Here is a 19,632-nt window from a genome sequence, read left to right as displayed (position 1 = left end):
TTCCATCTTCTAGTGGGATGGTAGTTCTTTTTGCTAGACGTGCGACTGGCGCGTCTACTTTAGGGACAGTGTCCCATTTTTCCCTTTGAGAATTTTCAATGGGATATAATGTGTCCAATCTCTTATCCTTGGAGAAGCGTTTATCTGGGTTAGCCCATTCTTTTTGAATGGTGTCAGTAATTGTACTGTGTACAGGAAAACTCCTTTGTTTCTTTTGAGTAGAGCTGAAAAGCTTGTCCAAAGTTTGGATTTCTTTGTGTTCTTCTTGAATGCCTAAGGAGTGGAACATGTCGGATAGAAGGGCATTGACAGCATCTGTCTGTGACTTATGAGAGCGTTCAGCGGTCGGTGATTGTTCTGAAACTTCGTCTTCCCAGTCACTATCTGCTTCTTGCAGAATCCCCTCCTCCTCAGAGGATATGTCCTGTGAATGGTCAGGCCGACTTGGTGAAGGAGGACAAGAAGTGGCTGAGGTCATGTGTACCCTATCCTGGGTGTGTTGAATTGTATGCATAGATGCCAATTTATCAATGGATGCAGTCATGCCTAGGATTGATGACTGAAAAGCTTGGAGCCAGTCCGGAATCTGTTTTGGTGGATTACTGGACTCCCCAGTAGCTACTGACTGTTCTGAGTCAGCTGAGGGTTTACGCTTCTTAGAAGTTTGCTCTATGTCCTTAGTGCGTTTATAAGACCTTTTGGCTGTTGCGCCATTGGATTCTTTGGTTTTGGACACTTCTGCAGTATCTGTGAGTGAAGTTAGAGATTTTGACTGCTCAGATGCCATGTTAGGCCATAGAGTTAGGAAAATAGGTATAAGTGTAAATTGCAGCGTTAGCAGAAAAGAAGTGCAGAAAGTAAGTGCAGAAAATAAGTGCCCCAGAAAAATATTTTTCCAATTAAAATGATTGTGGGGTATACCCCTTGTTCCGTAGCTAAGAGGCTATGGGAATTAATAGGAGCAGGGGATATCAGTTGAGGTTGCGTGTCCTGCAAAATAAAATATCACGTAGTGAGGATTGCCCACCATCCCGTGAATCTTTGGCCTTTGTCAGAAGAAAAAGGCTACCTACCCCTTCGTTAACAGTAGCGCCGACTAAGGAATCGTCACCTCACAGACAGCGATCACGCTGAGCAGCATTCCTGTGCGCGACTGGATGGCGTATGTGTTTGCCGTTGTGCGCATTAACTGCAGTGACTTCCTGTCGGCAAAAGCGGAAGTGCGCTCTGGCTTGAGGCGCGCCAAATGTGAAGGCGCGAAATTCAAACACAGGTGAACACATCCTGTGGACTCGTGGATGCGGCAGCGCTAAGGCATACCTTTGTTTTGGTAGTGGTTATTGGCAGCGCTATAGCATGCCTGAAACCAGCGGCAGAGAGTAAGACAGCGCTGCAGCATGTCTGAAAAACTACTCTGCGAGCTTGTGGGTTCTTTGGCTTACCATGCAGCGCTGTAGCATGCTGTAGTAAGTGGAGCGGAGATGGGTATAAAAACACCCTCTGAAACACTGCAGTTTGTTCTGAAGAACCTAATAAAAAAATAAAAATAATAAAAGAAAGGAAAAGAAAGTAAAATAAAATGATGTTTGGAGAGCCGAGCTCTCCCACATCCTACCTCCTGGGAGCAGGATGGCAAAAAACTAATAGGGGAGGGGCTAATGCAGGGAAGAGGAGGATCTGAGGGGCAGACCATCACTAATTCACTTCTTTAAAGCCATCCTGCCTCCTGAAGGGAAGTGTGCATTAACCCATCTGTCCCTGTGCTGCCAAAGGACTCCCGGAGAAATTACATTTTTTCACTAAAAGGGAGTGCTGGTTTGGAAACTATTGGTGTATGCTCAAAACCGAAGATGCCCTAGCTGTTTGTAGCACAGTACACAGAAGGAAGAGTGTAATTGTGGGGATGAACTGTAGGGGTTTTTTTGCTGTACATCTATGTAGTGCCACAAAACAGCTTTCACTCACTACTCCCTATTCTTGCATCCAGTACAAATCTGTAACTGAAAGTCAGTCACCGGTATGAAAGTTTCCATGAGTATAAGCCAAACATTATATGAAGTGCAAAGCAGAAGCATTTCATATGGAAATTCTCAGTTTGTTAACAATGGTCCTTTCATACAAAGCCATTTCTTTAGTTTAAGGGTTCCTTGGCAGATCCTTACAATAAGAACATAATTGCCTTGTCACAGTTTTATTTTATATTTATAATGAATTTTGAATTCATTATACAGATGATTCATGCACAGTGTGATTATTTACTGACAATGACATTCTCCAAGATATTGCATGGAAGGGAAAACAAAAGGTACCATAACAACTTAGGAGACACATTCATTCTGATTCAAGATTTCACATTTTATCATTAATATGCGGCAGAATCTGCTGCAGAGTAATTGTCACTTATTAGTTATACTGTATGTTGCTTTTAATTCAAAAATCAGATGTTGAAATACAGGTATGGCACCTGTTATTCATGCTTGGGACCTGGGGTTTTGCAGATAAATGATCTTTGCATAATTTGGATCTTCATCCCTTAAAAGTACTAGAAAATCATGCAAAAGTTACATAAACCCAATAGGCTGGTTTTGCTTCCAATAAGGATTAATTATATCTTAGTTGGTATCAAGGACAAGATACTATTTTATTATTACAGAAAAAAATGAAATGATTTGTAAAAATTTGGATTATTTGAATTAAATGGAGTCTATGGGAGATGACCGTTCCATAATTTGGAGCTTTCTGGATAAACAGTTTCCGGATAATGGATCCTATACCTGTTTTTTTTTTTTTATTTGTTTTTATTGAGATTTCTTAAGCATGTCTTACAAATATTGGATCATAAGTATCCAGTTGGTGATTATCATTGTAAATGAAAAATGCTTGCTATTTAATCTAGTAAAGTTAAAGAGAAGGAAAAATAAACATAAATATAAACAAAGCTAGCATAACATTACAGTTCCGTTATTTTGCAACATTCGACTATCAAGTTTCTGAGAATGAGCATAAATATCCAGATTCAAGTAAACAGGTCAGGCTTATTTACCTTAAATATATCGTCAAAAGCCTATTAGTACGGTGACTCCTGGGGGTGAACTTGTGGATGGTCTGGTGCCTTGAAGTGAGTTTTGGATGTAGTCGTTAGCTTCTTGTAGTAAGGAGTTACCCTTTAAGATTTCCATATAATACCATGTAGTGTTTATGAAGGTGTAAGTGGTTAAATATCTAAGTGACTATTGATGTATGTGGTCCAGATGGAGAAAACAAATTCTGTTTGTAAGTCTTTTCTCATTGTGGCCTCCAGCCAGTCCATATGAAAGATATGGTGTAGTTTCTGTTTCATGAGTGTGGTCGATGGGACTTCCGTAGATAGCCATTGGTGTAAAATTGTTCCTATACCTGTTTTATCATTTTATTTATAGTGAATACAGATGAACAGCCAGAGTTGTACAACTGGAGGCCTTCAGACCTGACGTGGCACTCTAAGAGATGTGTATGCCCCTGCAAACTGCTCAAGCGCTTTACCGACATCTTAGATACCGGAATCGGAGGAATATTCTCAGAACAAAATACCTTGGGGCAGTCAGATTTATAATCTCAACCTGTTATAGTACAGTACCAGAGCAGTAAAAAGTATAAACTTCTTTATATTGACTGTTAAATTGAACTCTGATACATAACCTGTAAAATATGTTTTATACAAATATAAAAGTATTCAGTACACAGCACCTTAAATAATACTACAGGTATGGGACCTATTATCCCGGATGCTCCGGGACCTGGGGTTTTCCAGATAATGGATCTTTATGTAATTTGGATCTTTATACCTAAAATCGACTAGAAAATCATGTAAGCATCAAATAAACCCAATAGGCTGGTTTTGCATGGGGGTATATTTATCAAAGAGTGAAGTCAGAGATCGCCACAACCCACTAGCATGAAATACCGCCTCTCTCCATTTATTTCTATGGAATTTTTAAAAGAGTATTTATCAATGGGTAAGAGTGAAAATTCACCCCTCAATAAATATGCCTTTCAAAATGCCACAGAAATGAATGGAGAGAGGCGGAATTTCACTTTGGTGGAGATCTCTAACTTCACTCTTTGATAAATAGACCCCATTATATCTTAGTTGGGATCAAATATAAGATATTGTTTTATTACTACAGAGAAAAAGTAAATCGTTTTTAACAATTATTAACTATGGGAGACTGTCCTTCCATAATCTGGAGCTTTCTGGATAGCGGTTTCCGGATAATGGATCCAATACCTGTATCAACAGTAAATGTTTCTCCAGAAAAATAATTCTATTTTCAGGTAAATACCATTGAAAGTGGTGGCTCTGATTTACTACTTACTTTCAGCTTATGTTCTTTCCTGTTGATAATCACTGCAGTTATCTGCTGATCCATGAATATTAGAATTGTGCACAAAAGTGCAGGGATTATTGTTGGAAACACAGTCCACCAAGGATTTGGTCCAATTGGATTCACAAACCATCCTCTGTCATCTCGGGTTGGCTTTAAGGAAATACACAAAACATAGTGAATACACACAAACAGAAATGTCATTTATAGCTTTCTAAAGAAAAGGGCTGTTAAATTATTGACTTGTACTGTATATACCCCTCTTAGAAGATGCATAAACTATCAAATAATGTTATTGTCATTGTACTGTTTTTTTTCATAGAAAGGAGTTATTTTACTCCTGCACATAAAATACAGTATTCAAATGACAGTTGGAATATGGAAAGTATTGTTTAATGTATTGCATATTTTCCAAGCATTATGTAAGGAACTTGAAATTGTTAAAATAATTTCTTTTGTGCTGAACTCCTTATTTTTGTTTAGTATTTTTAGCTTTAGAAAATATAAGTAAAAATATTACTATTCATGAACTGTGAACCTAGCCTTTGGACTATGGCAAGCAGCTAGTTTTGACAGCAACTGTCAACAAGGTGTCACTCAAAAAAGATTTTCCCTGTATGCAGGCTTGGGTTGCTAGCTTTGATGTTCATGAGTAATCTGTGCCTGACAGCAAGTGTCTCCCATAAGAAGTGCAATTCTCACTCAAACAAATGGGAAATGACTACAAGCTGGAAAGAGTGTTTTGACTGGTGCAGTTTTCCCTGAGAGGACCAGGGCAGTCAAAATACTCTTTATACAATAGCTGTTAGAGGAAAAGGAGTTGTGGCTGAAAACAGAAGTCCACAAAAGTGATTCTCTTTCATGTATCAACAAAAACACAGAAAATATTAATTTTAGGAAATATCAGAATTGAAAAGCATTACCTTAAACTCATTTGGAACCTGAAGCTTAGGAGATGGCACACCAATAAAGTAGTCTAGGACTACCATTGTCAGAATAGTAAGGAAGACAGCGAAATCACTCACCATGGAGCGAACCTGAAGTTTAGAAGAGATGTTAAAGACAAATGGCAAAGTAAAAATTAAATTTCTGTTATTTCCTACTAATCTACATGCTTCATAAAACTGGATAGTAACTTACATATAATGAATTTTATTACAACAATTATATTAAAATAAGTGGTTTATTAAGATAAACTTCATCTTGAACATGTTGAGATTATCACTTAGACAGCAAGGGTGTATCCATATATACTGTTGTTTCCCATAGGCATGCAAAAAAAAGGCTAATGTGAAGCGATAAAGGACAGAAGGGAGCAGGGTACTGTGAATAAGGAAGTTATTTCCAAAGTATGTGGTCACCTGCCTATCCAACATCTTATTCTGAAAGCTAGGCTATCAATATAAAGTTGGCTATCCTATTGCTGGTATAACAGCCTTTCATATGTAAAAGGTTGGGCACTGATGTTGGACACTCAGGTATTGACTCACAATGGCATTCTAAGTCATCCTATAAGAGTTCCGTTGTGTCGAGGTCAGGGCTCCATGTAGACCAATCCAGTTCTGCTTCACCCATAACCGCAAAGCAATTCTGCATGCACCTTACATAGATTATTTTTGCACCCCAATGCAAATATCAAGTTATAGCTGCTTGTCTCAAAGCGATATGTAAACTTACAGAACAACAAAAATGTTGCCGTGTTGTAATATAGCACAACAATCAGGAGTTCTATTTGATTTGTCTAGTGTAATTAGGATAGACAAAGCAAAGATTTCAGTGTAGGGGTTATAGGTTACTGGACAAGGAAAAAATAGACACAGAAAGAATATTGTAATATCCTAAGAAAACTAATGAGTATTTGTTGTTTATTTTATTCTTTGGATTGGGACTTTCAAGTAGAGCTAAGCATTCAGACTTGTCTATTCTAAATCTGTTTCGATAGACACTTGTCTATTCTAAATCTGTTTCGAGTTCTCAGAATGACCTTCTAATTTCAATAATGTCTCTTTCATATTGATATAAATGCAATGATCGACATGGCATTAAGGGTAGAACCCCACAAGTGTTTTTTCGTCGTATCAACGCCCGCTGACAAACCGCAAACGACAAGTTGGATGGAGACACAGGCGTCAAGATTCTAATTGGACTGAATGACATGTCACGGGTAAAAACTAAATAACATCCGATGCGACACGACTGGTGGATGTGTATGCAGTCTTCATCCGATAGTCGGACCGTGTAGTTGTTACCTCAGACTTTTCATTCAGTCGAATTATATCTTGACGTGTGCGTCTCCTTCCGACTTGGCGCGTGCGTTTTGTCAGCAGGCGTCGATCCGACTAAAAATGCTTGTGGAGTGCTACCCTAATTTCCGATCTACTACCACACTGCGTCACCTGCTACATACAAGTATAAGGTCTGTGATAAGGAATGCTTGGGACCTTGGGTTTTGCAGATACGGAATCATTCCATAGTTTAAATCACAAGATCAACGATAACACCGGAGGATCGTGACGCTGGAGTAGGGTAAAATCGTAGATAAGTTTATTAACGCGTTAATTAGACGCGTTAAGCCTCACCCTGTCTGCCTTGTATATGGTGTTTTCATATGGATTAATAAAGTTATCTACGATTTTAGCAAAGTTTGGCTGCATCTTCACACCCTATTCCAGTATCACGATCCTCTGGTGCAATCGTTTATTTTGTGAGTATGTATTCCCACAGCCAGAGCGGATGAGAGGGATCGGCTGCACGTTTTGGCTTCTTTTGCTCCTTTATAGCAGCGTGTGTTTGGTGTGTACCTTTGAAACATAGTTTGAATCACTATACCTTAAATCTTCTTAAAATCATTTCAACTTTAAATAAACCCAATATGATTGTTTTGCCACAATATTATTATTATTATTTACTCTCAAGTAAAAGGTACTGTTTTATTATTACAGCTAAATAATTATTTGATTAAATTGGATTTTGCAGAAGATGACCTTCCCATAGTTCTGCACTTTCTGTATAACAGGTTTCCAGATAAGGGATCTGAGGCTCAGTAGGTTGCACTTTTGCTGTGGTCCTGGTGGGCAGGTTAATTGTCTCTGAGAAAACTGACCATAGTTTGTGCATGGCTGTAATAGGGACTGCAAGTTTCACTGGGGCAGAGACAAGTGGGAAGGACAAACAAACTCAGTAAAGCACTGAGTACATATGTTGGTGTTATTTTTATTTTAACAAAGCATTCAGCTTTAAAGAGAGTATTACTAATCTGAAATCCATTGTGATGATGTGTCATTTTATTTATGCAAGCAGTGCTATGTCATTTCACTAATGGTTGAGAACAAAAAACCTTTTACCAGGATACCTACATTTCAAGTAAGACAATTATAGTGATTTCTAATTCTGGGTTATGTTGCAATATTATACATAAAGATGTCATGGTTTTCAAAAAAACAGCAGAATAATTAAACCAACCTCCTGCAAAACAAGTACTGTCTAGTGTCACTGTAATTTCCACATAAATATAATGATACTTTAGGGGATTATATATATTACATACAGGTATGGGACCTGTTATAAAGAATGCTTGGGACTCAGTAACATAACTAGAGGGGGGCGGGCCCTGGCGCGGGACATGCAGAAAAGAAGATGGGGAGCTAATGGGGCATCATCCAAAAAGACTGGAGTGGTTTCAGACTTAACTACCCAACTGTGGCCATTTTGGTGCAACTGCACTTGCAGTGTAAATGATCCCTCTGTAATTGCTATCCTAGACACAGGTACACTGCAGTATAAATAAATCCTACTGTCATGAGCTAGCAAGTGGCAGTTAAGACAGAAAACAATTGTGGGGAGAATCCCAGCATAGTTTATACTGGATGGAAAGAAGAGCTTGTTTTAGGCACAGTTTAGACATCCACTCAATATGGTTTTCTTTTATACACTACATGATAGCATTTTAATTTACTTGCCTTAGTTGGAAAGTAACGACTTGTTTTAAATGTCTTCAATGCACTAGACAATGCAAATGTGGTGAAAAACAGGATGCAGGACCAGAAGAGAACATCGGGAGTATATGGCCCATGGTGTCCGCAAGCAGACCCCACAAACTCCCCATGCATTGTATTGCACTCCTGTAAAGGGAAAAGCGTTATCAAAGTCACCAACTATTATTAGGCTTGATAAACAATTTGATGTTTGAATCACATGACATGCAGAACCTAGATTGTGTATCAATGGTTAGCTACTATGTACATCCTATTACACAAAGATAGTCAGAAAATTGAGAGCTTATGGGCAGGTTGCATATACAGTGAAACATCAATTTTAAATCCCCAGATTTTAAGTTTTCCCTAATAGATTATAGTATGTAAAGAAAAGAGACTAGGAGAATAGAGGTTGAGTGAGAAGAGGAAGAATAATAGTAATTAGAGTGGGCCCCTGGTCTAAGGTTTTTTGGTGGGCCCCTTATCTTAAGGTGGCCATACACGGGCCAATAAAAGCTGCCGACAGACCGAGTGTATGGGGCCCTCCGACGGGCTTCCCCCATCAATATCTGGCCGAAAGTCAGCCAGATGTCGATAGGACGGGACTAAAATCTGTTCGTTGATGCAGTCCCGCGATCCGACCACCTGTTACCCATTGTTAGGATCCGATCGTTGGGCCCTAGGGCCCACGATCGGATCAGCCCAATATTGCTCACCTCAAGGTGGGCATATCGGGGAGAGATCCGCTAGTTTGGCGATATAGCCAAACAAGCGGATCTCTCCATGTATGGCCACCTTAAGACTTTTTGGTGGGCCCCTGGTGTCCCAGTCCGACGCTGGGTAGAATATAATGGATTTAGAACCTGTTATATATTTCTGTTATCTAGAAAAATGTGTTTGTAGGAGCTGGTGTACAATTCTTTTTTTTTTACTTACACTAACTGTGAAGTTGGCCCAGTCTGTTTCTGAAATAGTGATGTTATTTTCTCTCCAGTACAGTAGAGTGTCATTAGATGGATTTTCAGGAGCAGCACACTTACAGCTAAAGGAGACAAAGAATTTAGTACCCTAATCTAATTCATAAAATAAAGAGTCACATAGTAAATAACAAAGCAATGTGTACCAATCATATATGCAACTAACAGATCCATTATCTGGAAAGCCATTATCTCGAAAGCTCTGAATTACAGAAAGGCTGTCTCTCATAGACTCCATTCTCCATTTCTCTGTAATAATAAAACAGTAGCTGGTACTTGATCCAAACTAAGATATAATTAATCCTTATTGGGAGCAAAACAAGCCTACTGGGTTTATTAATATTTACATGATTTTATAGTAGACTTAAGGCAGGAAGATCCAAATAGTGGAAAAATCCATTATCTGAAAAACCCCAGGCTCAAAGCATTCTGAATAACAGGTCCCGAGCATTCTGGATAACAGGTCCCATACCTGTATCTCAAAATCACTCTTGCTCTGGCTTTCTGTTGAAAACGCAATGTTTTGCTTCTGCATTTACAGAATAGTTAAACAGCAACCATATCAAAGCTAGGAAAGTGATGCTATTTCACGGTGGATCAAAGCATGCTCACTGTTAAAATATATTATTTATCAGAGGAATGTTTCCGTAAGATTCAATTTATCAAGCAGAATGATTTACTGATGCATACAATTAGGACTACTAGACAATAAACAATAAAAAAAAAAAACACTCACTAATAAAGAGTAAGTTTGTCCAGTTGAGAATGCATGTTCACCGGATATGTCTCACCCAAATGAATTAACTTCTCGATGGCTTCATAGATAAATATGATGCAAATTAGCGAGGCAAAGGCTTCTTCTGTAAAGCGTGTGATATAGCAGACTAGAGAACTGGCATCTGTAGCCACAAGAAAAATGCAGAGGAAAGCTGTCCACAGTCCAATGCAGGCTCTCAAGGAGAGATATGAAAAGCCATATTCTCTATAGCAAACCAAAAGAGATCCATCAACCCACAAATAACATGCGATATTGTCATTGTAAAAGGAAAACAGTCATAGTTCTGAGAGAGTCTAATACACATTCTCTTGTATTATACTCTTTCTATTCATGGAATTTAAATATCTAGTACTCCTATTAAACAGTAAGGGGCCCATTCATTAAGTTCGAGTGAAGGAATAGAAGAAAAAATGCTTGAAGTTCGAAGTGTTTTTTTGGCTACTTCGACCATCGAATGGGCTACTTCGACCTTCGACTACGACTTCGAATCGAACGATACAAACTAAAAATCATTCGACTATTCGACAGTCAAAGTACTGTCTCTTTAAGGAAAAACTTCGACCCCCTAGTTCGCCACCTAAAAGCTACCGAAACTCAATGTTAGCCTATGGGGAAGGTCCCATAGGCTTGGCTAACTTATTTTGGTCGAAGGATAATCCTTCGATCGTTGGATTAAAATCCTTCGAATCAAACGATTATTCCTTCGATCGTTCGATCTAACTATTTGCGCAAAATCCTTCGACTTCGATATTCGAAGTCGAAGGATTTACATTCCCCAGTCGAATATCAAGGGTTAATTAACCCTCGATATTCGACCCTTGATGCATTTTCCCCTTGGTGTTGTGGAATAACTCATTACCTATATCAAGCTATTGCGTGTCAGAATAATTGAACATTTATAGAAAAAAAACTTAAATATACTTCAATCTAGCTTCACAATTTCTTTATATTGTATTGTCTAATTTTCCAGCTCTAGAGAGTAGGAGAATCTGGCAAGCTATTTCACACTATACTAATTTTATTTAGAGATGCAACCGAATTCATCATTCTACAAATGAAATACAATTGACAAATGGGAAATTCTGTAACATTTGTGAAATGCACAAACAAATTCTGCCACATATACTGTATAATGGTAATATCATGCAAAATAGGTCTAATTCTCAAACTGGTTAGTGGAGGCATAAAACCTTGGAAGGTCATGAGCTGGAAAGCCCTAATCTGGTAATACATGAAAACAATGCTGTATCGATACTGTATGCAGTAGTGATATGCGGGCTGGCCCAATACCCGCGGGACCTGCACAGTGATTTCAGGCTGCGGGTGGGTTCAGGCCGCACATCCCACCTGAGACCTAAGTATGGGTGTGGGTGCAGAGGGGCAGGTTGGAGTCCGGTGATTGATTCAGTGATTGAGCAATGAATGCAACAATTTGATTGGTTGCCATAGTTTACTGCCATGGGCAAATTTGCCCAGTATTGATAAATGACACCCCCTTCTTGTTCCATAGCATATCCAGTTACACTGGATGCACTAACGCCATTTTAGCACTGCTTTTTAGAGATGTGCCCTTCATAATCTGTGTCTGTATATCTATTCATATACCTAGTTAGCATATATCTAGCTACCTTTCTATCAACATTTTTTATTGCAGATAAAAAACTTTTAACAGGTAAAAAAAACTTGCTCTGTGAAGTTACTTTTTTTATTATCGTTCTATTCAGGACCTTTTCTATTTGTTTTACAGTATCTCATTCAAACCATTGGGTAAATTAGGGTAAATTGCACCCTAAAAGAAAAAGTTTTTAAGGTTTCCAGAAGTTCGTCCCTGTAGCCGTTTCTATCCCGTTCTCCAACCGGTAAAAAATGTAAAATCCAATATTCTGTGAAACAGCGCTTCACAAAGGAAGCCCAGGGAAAGACAAAAAAAAAGAAAATAGTAGAAATATAGTGTAGTATATTTTGGTAATTAGCCACCTCTTTGTGCAGCCATTATATTACTTGTGAAACCCACTCCAACATCCACCAAAACTGTAGTTAGCCTCGTTTTTTATGGGTCACCGTCAGGGGAAGATGGGTACTCACAAACGTTTTGATTAATTGTGCGTCTATCTGTGGGTTTATTTTTTACTCTATATGAAGTGCTCTTCCTTTAGCAAACTCAGACAGCACTTGTAATAGAAGTACTGAACAAACCCACAGATAGGCGCACAATTAAACTAAACGTTTGTGAGTACCCACCTTCCCCTGACGGTGACCCATGAAAAACAAGGCTAATTATAGTTGTGGTGGATGTTGGAGTGGGTTTCACAAATAATATAGTGCCTGCACAAAGAGGTGGCTAATTACCAAAATATACTACACTATATTTCTACTATTTTCTTTTTTTGTCTTTCCCTGGGCTTCCTTTGTGAAGCGCTGTTTCACAGAATATTGGATTTTAAATTATACCCTAGTCAACAGATAGATGCTGAAATTCCAAAATATAGTGTTTCACAGCACAATGCTTAATAATTAAAAAAAATCTGAAAATAAAGACCAGTTGCAAAGTGTCTCAAAATATCCCCAATTACAGTACAGCCTACGAAACAATGATTTAAATGTAAACTACCCCTTTACTGCTAAATCACCCTACTTAGGATTACATAATATATGTTATTCCTTTTATGTACTTCTCAAGTAGGGACTCATCCCGATACTCAGCGCAAGAAGTTTGTATATTCACCCTGTGTCTGCGTGGAATTACTCTGGGTATTTTGTTTTTTCCACTTTCCAAAACTATCTTAATCTTTGTATTAACACTAGAGCACCTTGCACTTGATGCCATCTAAGCTGACATAAATCTGTCTATGGTAAGACAATACTACTAGATGGTTTTTTTTGTAGCTTTTAGCAGCTTTATGGCATGGTGCTCCACATCACTGAAAGTCCCCTTATTTGGCAAACACCAGGTGCATTCCTAATAATATTATTAATTTAGACAGTGATACAATTGTATGTACAAAATAGGGGGCGTGGAAGCACTCTTAAGGCTAAGTAATAGTATATTTAAGTATAATGGTAGTGCTAGTTTTAATGCACATTTCCTTGTTCCCTTGTCTCAAAAGTTTACAAAACAGGGGTTTTTAGTTACAAAGTTATGATCATAAAGTTGAAAAGCCTTCCATTATACTTAAATATACTATTACTTAGCCTTTAGAGTGCTTCCACACCCCCTATTTTGTACAGTGATACAATTTTACCAGATATTATATTGGGTGCCTGCAGTTGTATAGCAGGGCAGGCACATCTGTATAGTTACTCGATCTGAAGAATAAAAGACTGTGTATCCTCTCATAAATCAATGTGACCTAAATACATCTATTTTGTTAGGAGGAGCTATGCAGTTGCTATATAACACTACTGGACTATTTACTCTTTTCAAGACAATTTCACAAGGGAGCTTCATAGAAGCGCTCTGCTGTCCTGAGAGTTTCTGAAAGACAGATGAGTCAGTGAAAATGAAACACATTTCACACAGGTAGATTACTTACTTGCAAAATTTGAACAGAATCTTCTCAAACACCAGCACTGGCCCTGTGCTTCCAAGTATAGTGAGAGGTTGTCCAGCAAATACGGAGTATGCTATTCCTGTCATAGAAGCACCAAAGAGAGATTCTATAGCACTCTGTGGGAAAGATGTAGAACAGTTCAGTGAAACTTACACACAGACTGTATTGCATTCCCTACACTGTAATATGAATGTAGTGATAACTAAAATTACTAGCAGAAAACACAGCTACACAATAAAAATGAAACTTCTACTATATCAATGATACATATATGTTTTAATCCATCCTGAATATCAGTTACTATTTGGTCGATGGGGGTCACCAGATTAATCTAGGTTGAATTCTATTGTTAATGATTTTTAGCATTTCTATTCAGATCCTCTCTTGTTACTGGGGAAAGTGCATATTTTCTAGAATACCCCTGCCTGTATCATGTACAAAATGTATTTTCAAGATGAACTGCTCCTTTCAAGAGGTTCACCTTTAAGTTAACATTTAGGGGCAGATTTATCAAGGGTCAAATTTCGAAGTGTAAAAAACTTTTTAATCGAATTTGACCATATTCGGTCGAAGTAAAATCGTTCGATCGTACGATGAAATCGTTGGAATCGAACTATTTAAATGACCGATCGAACGATTTTACTTCGACTTCCAAAAACTTAGCTATATAATGTTGCATATAGGTTCTAGGAGGTCCCCATAGGCTAACATAGCAATTCGGCAGGTTTAAGGTGGCGAAGTGTTGAAGTCGAACTTTTTTAAAAAGACAGTACTTCGAACTTTTTTATTTCGAATTGAAGTCAGTCGAATTTAGGCCTATTAGATGGTCAAAGTACCCAAAAATTAGTTCGAAATTCAAAGTTTTTAAATTCGAAAATTCACTTCGACCCTTAGTAAATGTGCCCCTTAGTATGTTATAGAACGGACAATTCTTAGAGACTTTTCAATTGGTCTTCATTTTTTGTAGTCATTGCATTTTTTTTCTTTTGACTCTTTCAGTCTTTCATATGTACTTTTTGTTATTACTTTATCATTTGTATCCATCTCCTCACCTACTCATATTCCAGTCTCTCTTTTAAACCACTGCCTGGATTCTAGAGCAAATTGCACCCTAGCAACCAGGGTATCTGCTGAAATTCCAAAAGGGATAACTGCTGAACAATGCTGAACTTAATTTAAAGGTAAGCAACCTCTTTAAGAAAACATAAAAATTTTGTGGAAAATGTGTTATCTGGCCTTTTGACATGAATGTTTAAATACATTACAATAAAATATTCCATTTCCCTAGCTTATGTTTGCAGATTGTCCCTGTTATTATCTTCTCCCAAAACTAGTTTGCTTTATTATGATTAACCCCCTATAAGAAATAATCGAGGGCATGGCTAGCCTGAAGTGGATATGGAGCGGCAAAAAATCAGCAAGAACAAAAAAGAGAAGCAAAATGCCATACAGCATAGCATAAGTATTCCCCATGTACTAAGCAAATCTAAACATGAGTTTAGTATTCCTTTAATTTAGGAGAAGAGAAAACCAAACACGTCTAATGCAGGGTATGAATAAACAACATTTAGTTAAATGTTTGCAGACATTGCAAACAGTTTATAGACTGGTCATGTTGTCCATCTTACCTGCCATTACTGAAGACAATAAGAACATCCATTTTACAAAGGTGGGCTAATGAAATGCAGTCAATATTGGGCAATTACTAACTGACTAAACGAGTCCCCAACCAGTGACTTGCAAGCAACATGTTGCTTGTCAACCCCTTTATTGTTGCTCTCATCTGCCTTAAAGCAAGTGCTCATTTTTAAATTCCTGGCTTATAGACAAGTTTTGGAGGCAAAAAGACAAACGTTTTCTCTCAAACAGAGCCTGCTGTAGTCTGGAAGTCCATAGGAGCTACTAAATAGCCAATACTTATTTGACAACTCACAGGATATTTTCTTATGTTCGTGTATGTTATATAGACAGTCAAAAGAGGGCCTTTTTGGTTTAGACCCCTGGACTAGACAGTCAAAAGAGGGCCTTTTTGGTTTATCTGTGTTCATTGTTTTTTTTCTCTTGTTTAGGACAGTGTCAGAAAGTTAAAATACCCTTTCCATTTATCATCTGCATTTTTTTTTTGCATTACAAATCATGAACAGAAAAACTGTGTGGATTTTTTTTTAGTTAAATCTCTCTTACTATGCGACCTTCTGTAGCTTCTCCAAGCAAACCTCCAAAAGTAATCACTGGAGACATGCAGGCACAGTAGAGGAAAAGAAATGAAGCCACACACTGCAAGCTAAGGGCATCCCTGTAGTCACTCAAGTAAAATGGAGCTTTCCGTTTTATGTCTGCTACTAGACCTCCAAAAATCCTGCAATGAATAATAAACAAACATCCCTTTCAAACATTATGATAATTGTATAGGAGACACTGTAATACATACTGTATGCATGGTGACCAGCAATGATGCACTTCAATAACAGCACACATTTCTCTGGGTTTAAACAAAGTATGTAACAAACATGAATAATTAGCTATCCTTCAGCTATAATGGATGATGTGATAACATAAGAAACAACAACAAACCAATGAAAAGCATCAACAATTTCAGAAAACATTTTGAAACATTATGAAAATGTTTGATATAGCTTTAAAAAGTGCTGTCAATTCTTTTTATGTAATTAATAATATTCTGTAACTTGCCTTCCTGTGCGTTGGAGTTCAGGTCCACTATGCTCTGGTTCTGGCTCTGGTTCCACATGGCAAGCATTTCCATTCGGAACACCAGGCATTTTCCTCTTTTCCTGTAGAATAATGAGAGTGTGATTATTACTTCTACTGTACAATGCAAGTATATTCTGCTCAGAAAAGATATTCATAGAATCATGTGAACGTTGTAATCATCAATTCTGCCTGTGTTTATTTAAGATGTGGTTATTGGTGGAGAAGAAGATGAAATTTCCTTTTTTGCAATTTCTAGGCTGGAAGGCGTGGTTGGAATTTCCACAGCATAATTACAATACTTTATGTACTAAAGAGAAGTCATTAAAATACATTATTTCCTGAGTGAAAAGTACATGGATTACGTGCTTAGCTCTCCAGGAATTATTTACTGAAAATGTTACATATTGAGATATGCAACCCAATACGAAGAAAAAGATAATTTGTGAGCCTTGTGCCAATTTAATGGGTTTGTAAACACAATAAACACAAGAAAGCACTTTTTTTTATTGTAGAAAGAGTTGTAAATAATTTTAGAAAAAATATATAAAGACATAAAATAATTATATTTCGCCTACCTGAGATGGGACATTCTTTGGTGGTTCAATTCTAATGGATGGATCCCATTCACCAGGGGGGAGCACAGTGACTTGATCCAAAAACTCATCAATCCCTGCTAACAAATCCCCCCTGTCTTTTGCTTTGTAAGCAACATCATGAAAGATCTAGAAGAGTTTTAGAGAGTTACAAATGAGTTAGGAGGATTATACTGTACATCACAAAACTAACCGCTTTAGAGTATGTTTAGATTCATTATTTTAGATTGCTGGCCAGAAAGAAAAAAAAATACCCATAGGACCATGCTTCTAAAGATTTGTTGATATAATATTTTGCTGAGTGATGTTTACCACAACCCCCACAGATTTTGAGCTTTTCTCTTCTGTAGATGTACTGCTTTTTAAAATGTTACTGTGTTTTTAAATGAATATAGTGCTTTTTGTTTTTCATAGTGTGTTATGTATCAACCTGTGTGCCTATGTATCAGCCAGAAATAAAGCAGTTCTACGTCTTGTGATTTTAAGCCAGCAACATTCAACAAGGATAATTCCACCAGTGCTAAAAGCACACATTTAACACACACAACTCCTGTTTTGAGATAATTAATGAGAAAAAAATTATTCATTTGGGAAACAAATACAAACATTGTAAAAAGTTAAAACTTAGACTGTAAGCCATAGCATCAGAGACTTCTTTTATACTGAGTCTCTTACCATGTAACATTTCTCTGTATATTTATAATGAGGGTTGTCTGTCCTGTGTGTACTTTTCTGCTATCATAAAATTGTATAGGGATTTATATTCTAGTAGTGCTTTATAAATATATGTGTATATGTGTTATACCTCAAAAGTAAGAAAGGAAACAGAATTCCAATTCCAACAAGGTTGGGAAAAGTAACCATGTTCCAACATCTCCTAAACCTGCTCCATGTGTAGGTCCTTGTAAGAGCAGCCCCTCCCTCCAAAAAAATATCTTCAACATTTTCCACTAACATCTGCTTAGAGACCAATGTGCATATATACCTGCAGTGCAGTATAAAAGGCTATTAAGCCAAAATCTAATTTAAGTAGTGCAATGCAGAAATAAACTCTCTGTGAATGTTCTATCTCCATATTATTTTTATGCTTGCTTTGAGACTAAAGTTGCTTTTCTTATTGACTGAAGAATTGACACAATACTGAAGTATGTTATAGGATTTAAATAGCTGCAATAACAGCGACTCTCTACTGTGAACTATTATTATTGTTAAACATATAGTTTAAATGAATTCATAAATACTGTACCTCATCAGTCATTATTGTTGCCATTGACCTGCCAATTTCATGGTATTGCTGAGCTTTTCCTACAGGTCCCAACAAGATGAAAAGAAACCTGTTTAAAGAAAAAAAACAAACATGCATTATGTGCAAATGACGACAGCTGAGTTTGGTCATACAGAGCAGAAACACATACTTATTTTCATACTTGGGACCCCTTTGTATTTAATAAAAGCTGAATTTGATATTTGGCATAGCGTTATCTAGCAATATTCATAGCCTGTAAACATCCCACAGTGTTCCTTAAACATAATCAACGTCTGAGTTTTAACATAACATTACCTAGCAATGGTCATAGCCTTAAACATAATTGATGTATGGGTTTTAGCTTAACTAGTTCCCTACTCAGTATAGATGATATTATTTAACTACAGCCCTAACTCCTTCAATTGGTCACCTGCACATACCAAGACTGAATATCTCCAGGTATGCCTAGAATGCTTTTTTACGTTCATCTTATATTCACATTGCAGTGTAAGAAGTCAAGAGCATATACTTATTTGCCATTTGTTGTAATACTGTAGTTCTAGTATTAAACTCACCTTGTAGGGATTGGCACCTCAGTAAGTCCAGTGAGAAGAACAGCTGGAGAAAGCCTCACAAATGCCACGATAGGCCTTTCTAGAAAATCAAGCTCCCCAACAAGAACATTGGAAGCTTCGGCACCAGTAGGTATTTTTTTCATGAAGTGAAGGTCCACCTTTTAAAAGCATTAACAACAAAACAAAGAAAAACATACCAAACTGCCGGGATGGTTGTACAATGACAATCTGCACTACCTCAACTGCACTGTATCTCAGAGTGCATATAATCCCATTAGTTGAAGGTCGTAATCACATGACATGTAAACCGCTTTCCTGCCAAGACTACTATACCCTACCAAACTTTATTCACTGCTAACTGGTACAAGTATAATTCTTATATTTATGCTAGTGTCTATTAAATCAGTCAGATGTATAAATAGGCAGGACAGCTTAACAGATAAGTGTGTTAGGAAACCAGCCTTGCAGCAATAACCATTATAAAGTTGAAGTACAGGTATGGGACCTATTATCCAGAATGCTTGGGACCTGGAATTTTCCGGATAACGGAGCTTTCCGAAATTTGGATCTTCATACCTTAAATCTAACAATGTAACCACTAAATAAACCCAATAGGCTGGTTTTGCTTCCCATAAAGATGAAAACAAAATATATCTTAGTTTACATCAAGTACAAGCTGCAGTTTTATTATTACAGAGAAAACGGAAGACATTTAGAAACATTTGGATTATCTGGATAAAATGGAGTCTATGAGAGACGGCCTTTCTGTAATTTGGAGTTTTCTGGATAATGGGTTTGCAGATTACGGATCCCATACCCGTATAGAGATGTGTGGAGCATTAAGAACATGACACCTAGAGGC

The 19,632-nt window shown here is 37.5% G+C and overlaps 1 protein-coding gene across 1 annotated transcript in view; it reads right to left on the bottom strand.

The window, feature by feature from the left end:
• Positions 1 to 19,632, bottom strand: part of slc4a8.L (solute carrier family 4, sodium bicarbonate cotransporter, member 8 L homeolog) — an 89,655-nt gene that overhangs the window by 10,512 nt on the left and 59,511 nt on the right. The window contains exons 8-18 of the mRNA XM_018247501.2: positions 18,771 to 18,928; positions 18,196 to 18,283; positions 16,932 to 17,078; positions 16,336 to 16,436; positions 15,829 to 16,003; positions 13,627 to 13,760; positions 10,052 to 10,297; positions 9,275 to 9,380; positions 8,324 to 8,485; positions 5,288 to 5,401; positions 4,356 to 4,517 (exon numbers count right to left, since the gene is read on the bottom strand). Of these exons, the coding sequence (XP_018102990.2) occupies positions 4,356 to 4,517; positions 5,288 to 5,401; positions 8,324 to 8,485; positions 9,275 to 9,380; positions 10,052 to 10,297; positions 13,627 to 13,760; positions 15,829 to 16,003; positions 16,336 to 16,436; positions 16,932 to 17,078; positions 18,196 to 18,283; positions 18,771 to 18,928 (1,593 nt within the window). The remainder of the gene's footprint in view (positions 1 to 4,355; positions 4,518 to 5,287; positions 5,402 to 8,323; positions 8,486 to 9,274; positions 9,381 to 10,051; positions 10,298 to 13,626; positions 13,761 to 15,828; positions 16,004 to 16,335; positions 16,437 to 16,931; positions 17,079 to 18,195; positions 18,284 to 18,770; positions 18,929 to 19,632) is intronic.

The sequence above is a fragment of the Xenopus laevis genome, chromosome 2L (genome assembly GCF_017654675.1).
Source record: "Xenopus laevis strain J_2021 chromosome 2L, Xenopus_laevis_v10.1, whole genome shotgun sequence".
Classification (NCBI taxonomy): Eukaryota; Metazoa; Chordata; class Amphibia; order Anura; family Pipidae; genus Xenopus; species Xenopus laevis.
The sequence above is the reverse complement of the archived record's forward strand: the minus strand, read 5'-3'. Positions and strand labels throughout refer to the sequence as shown.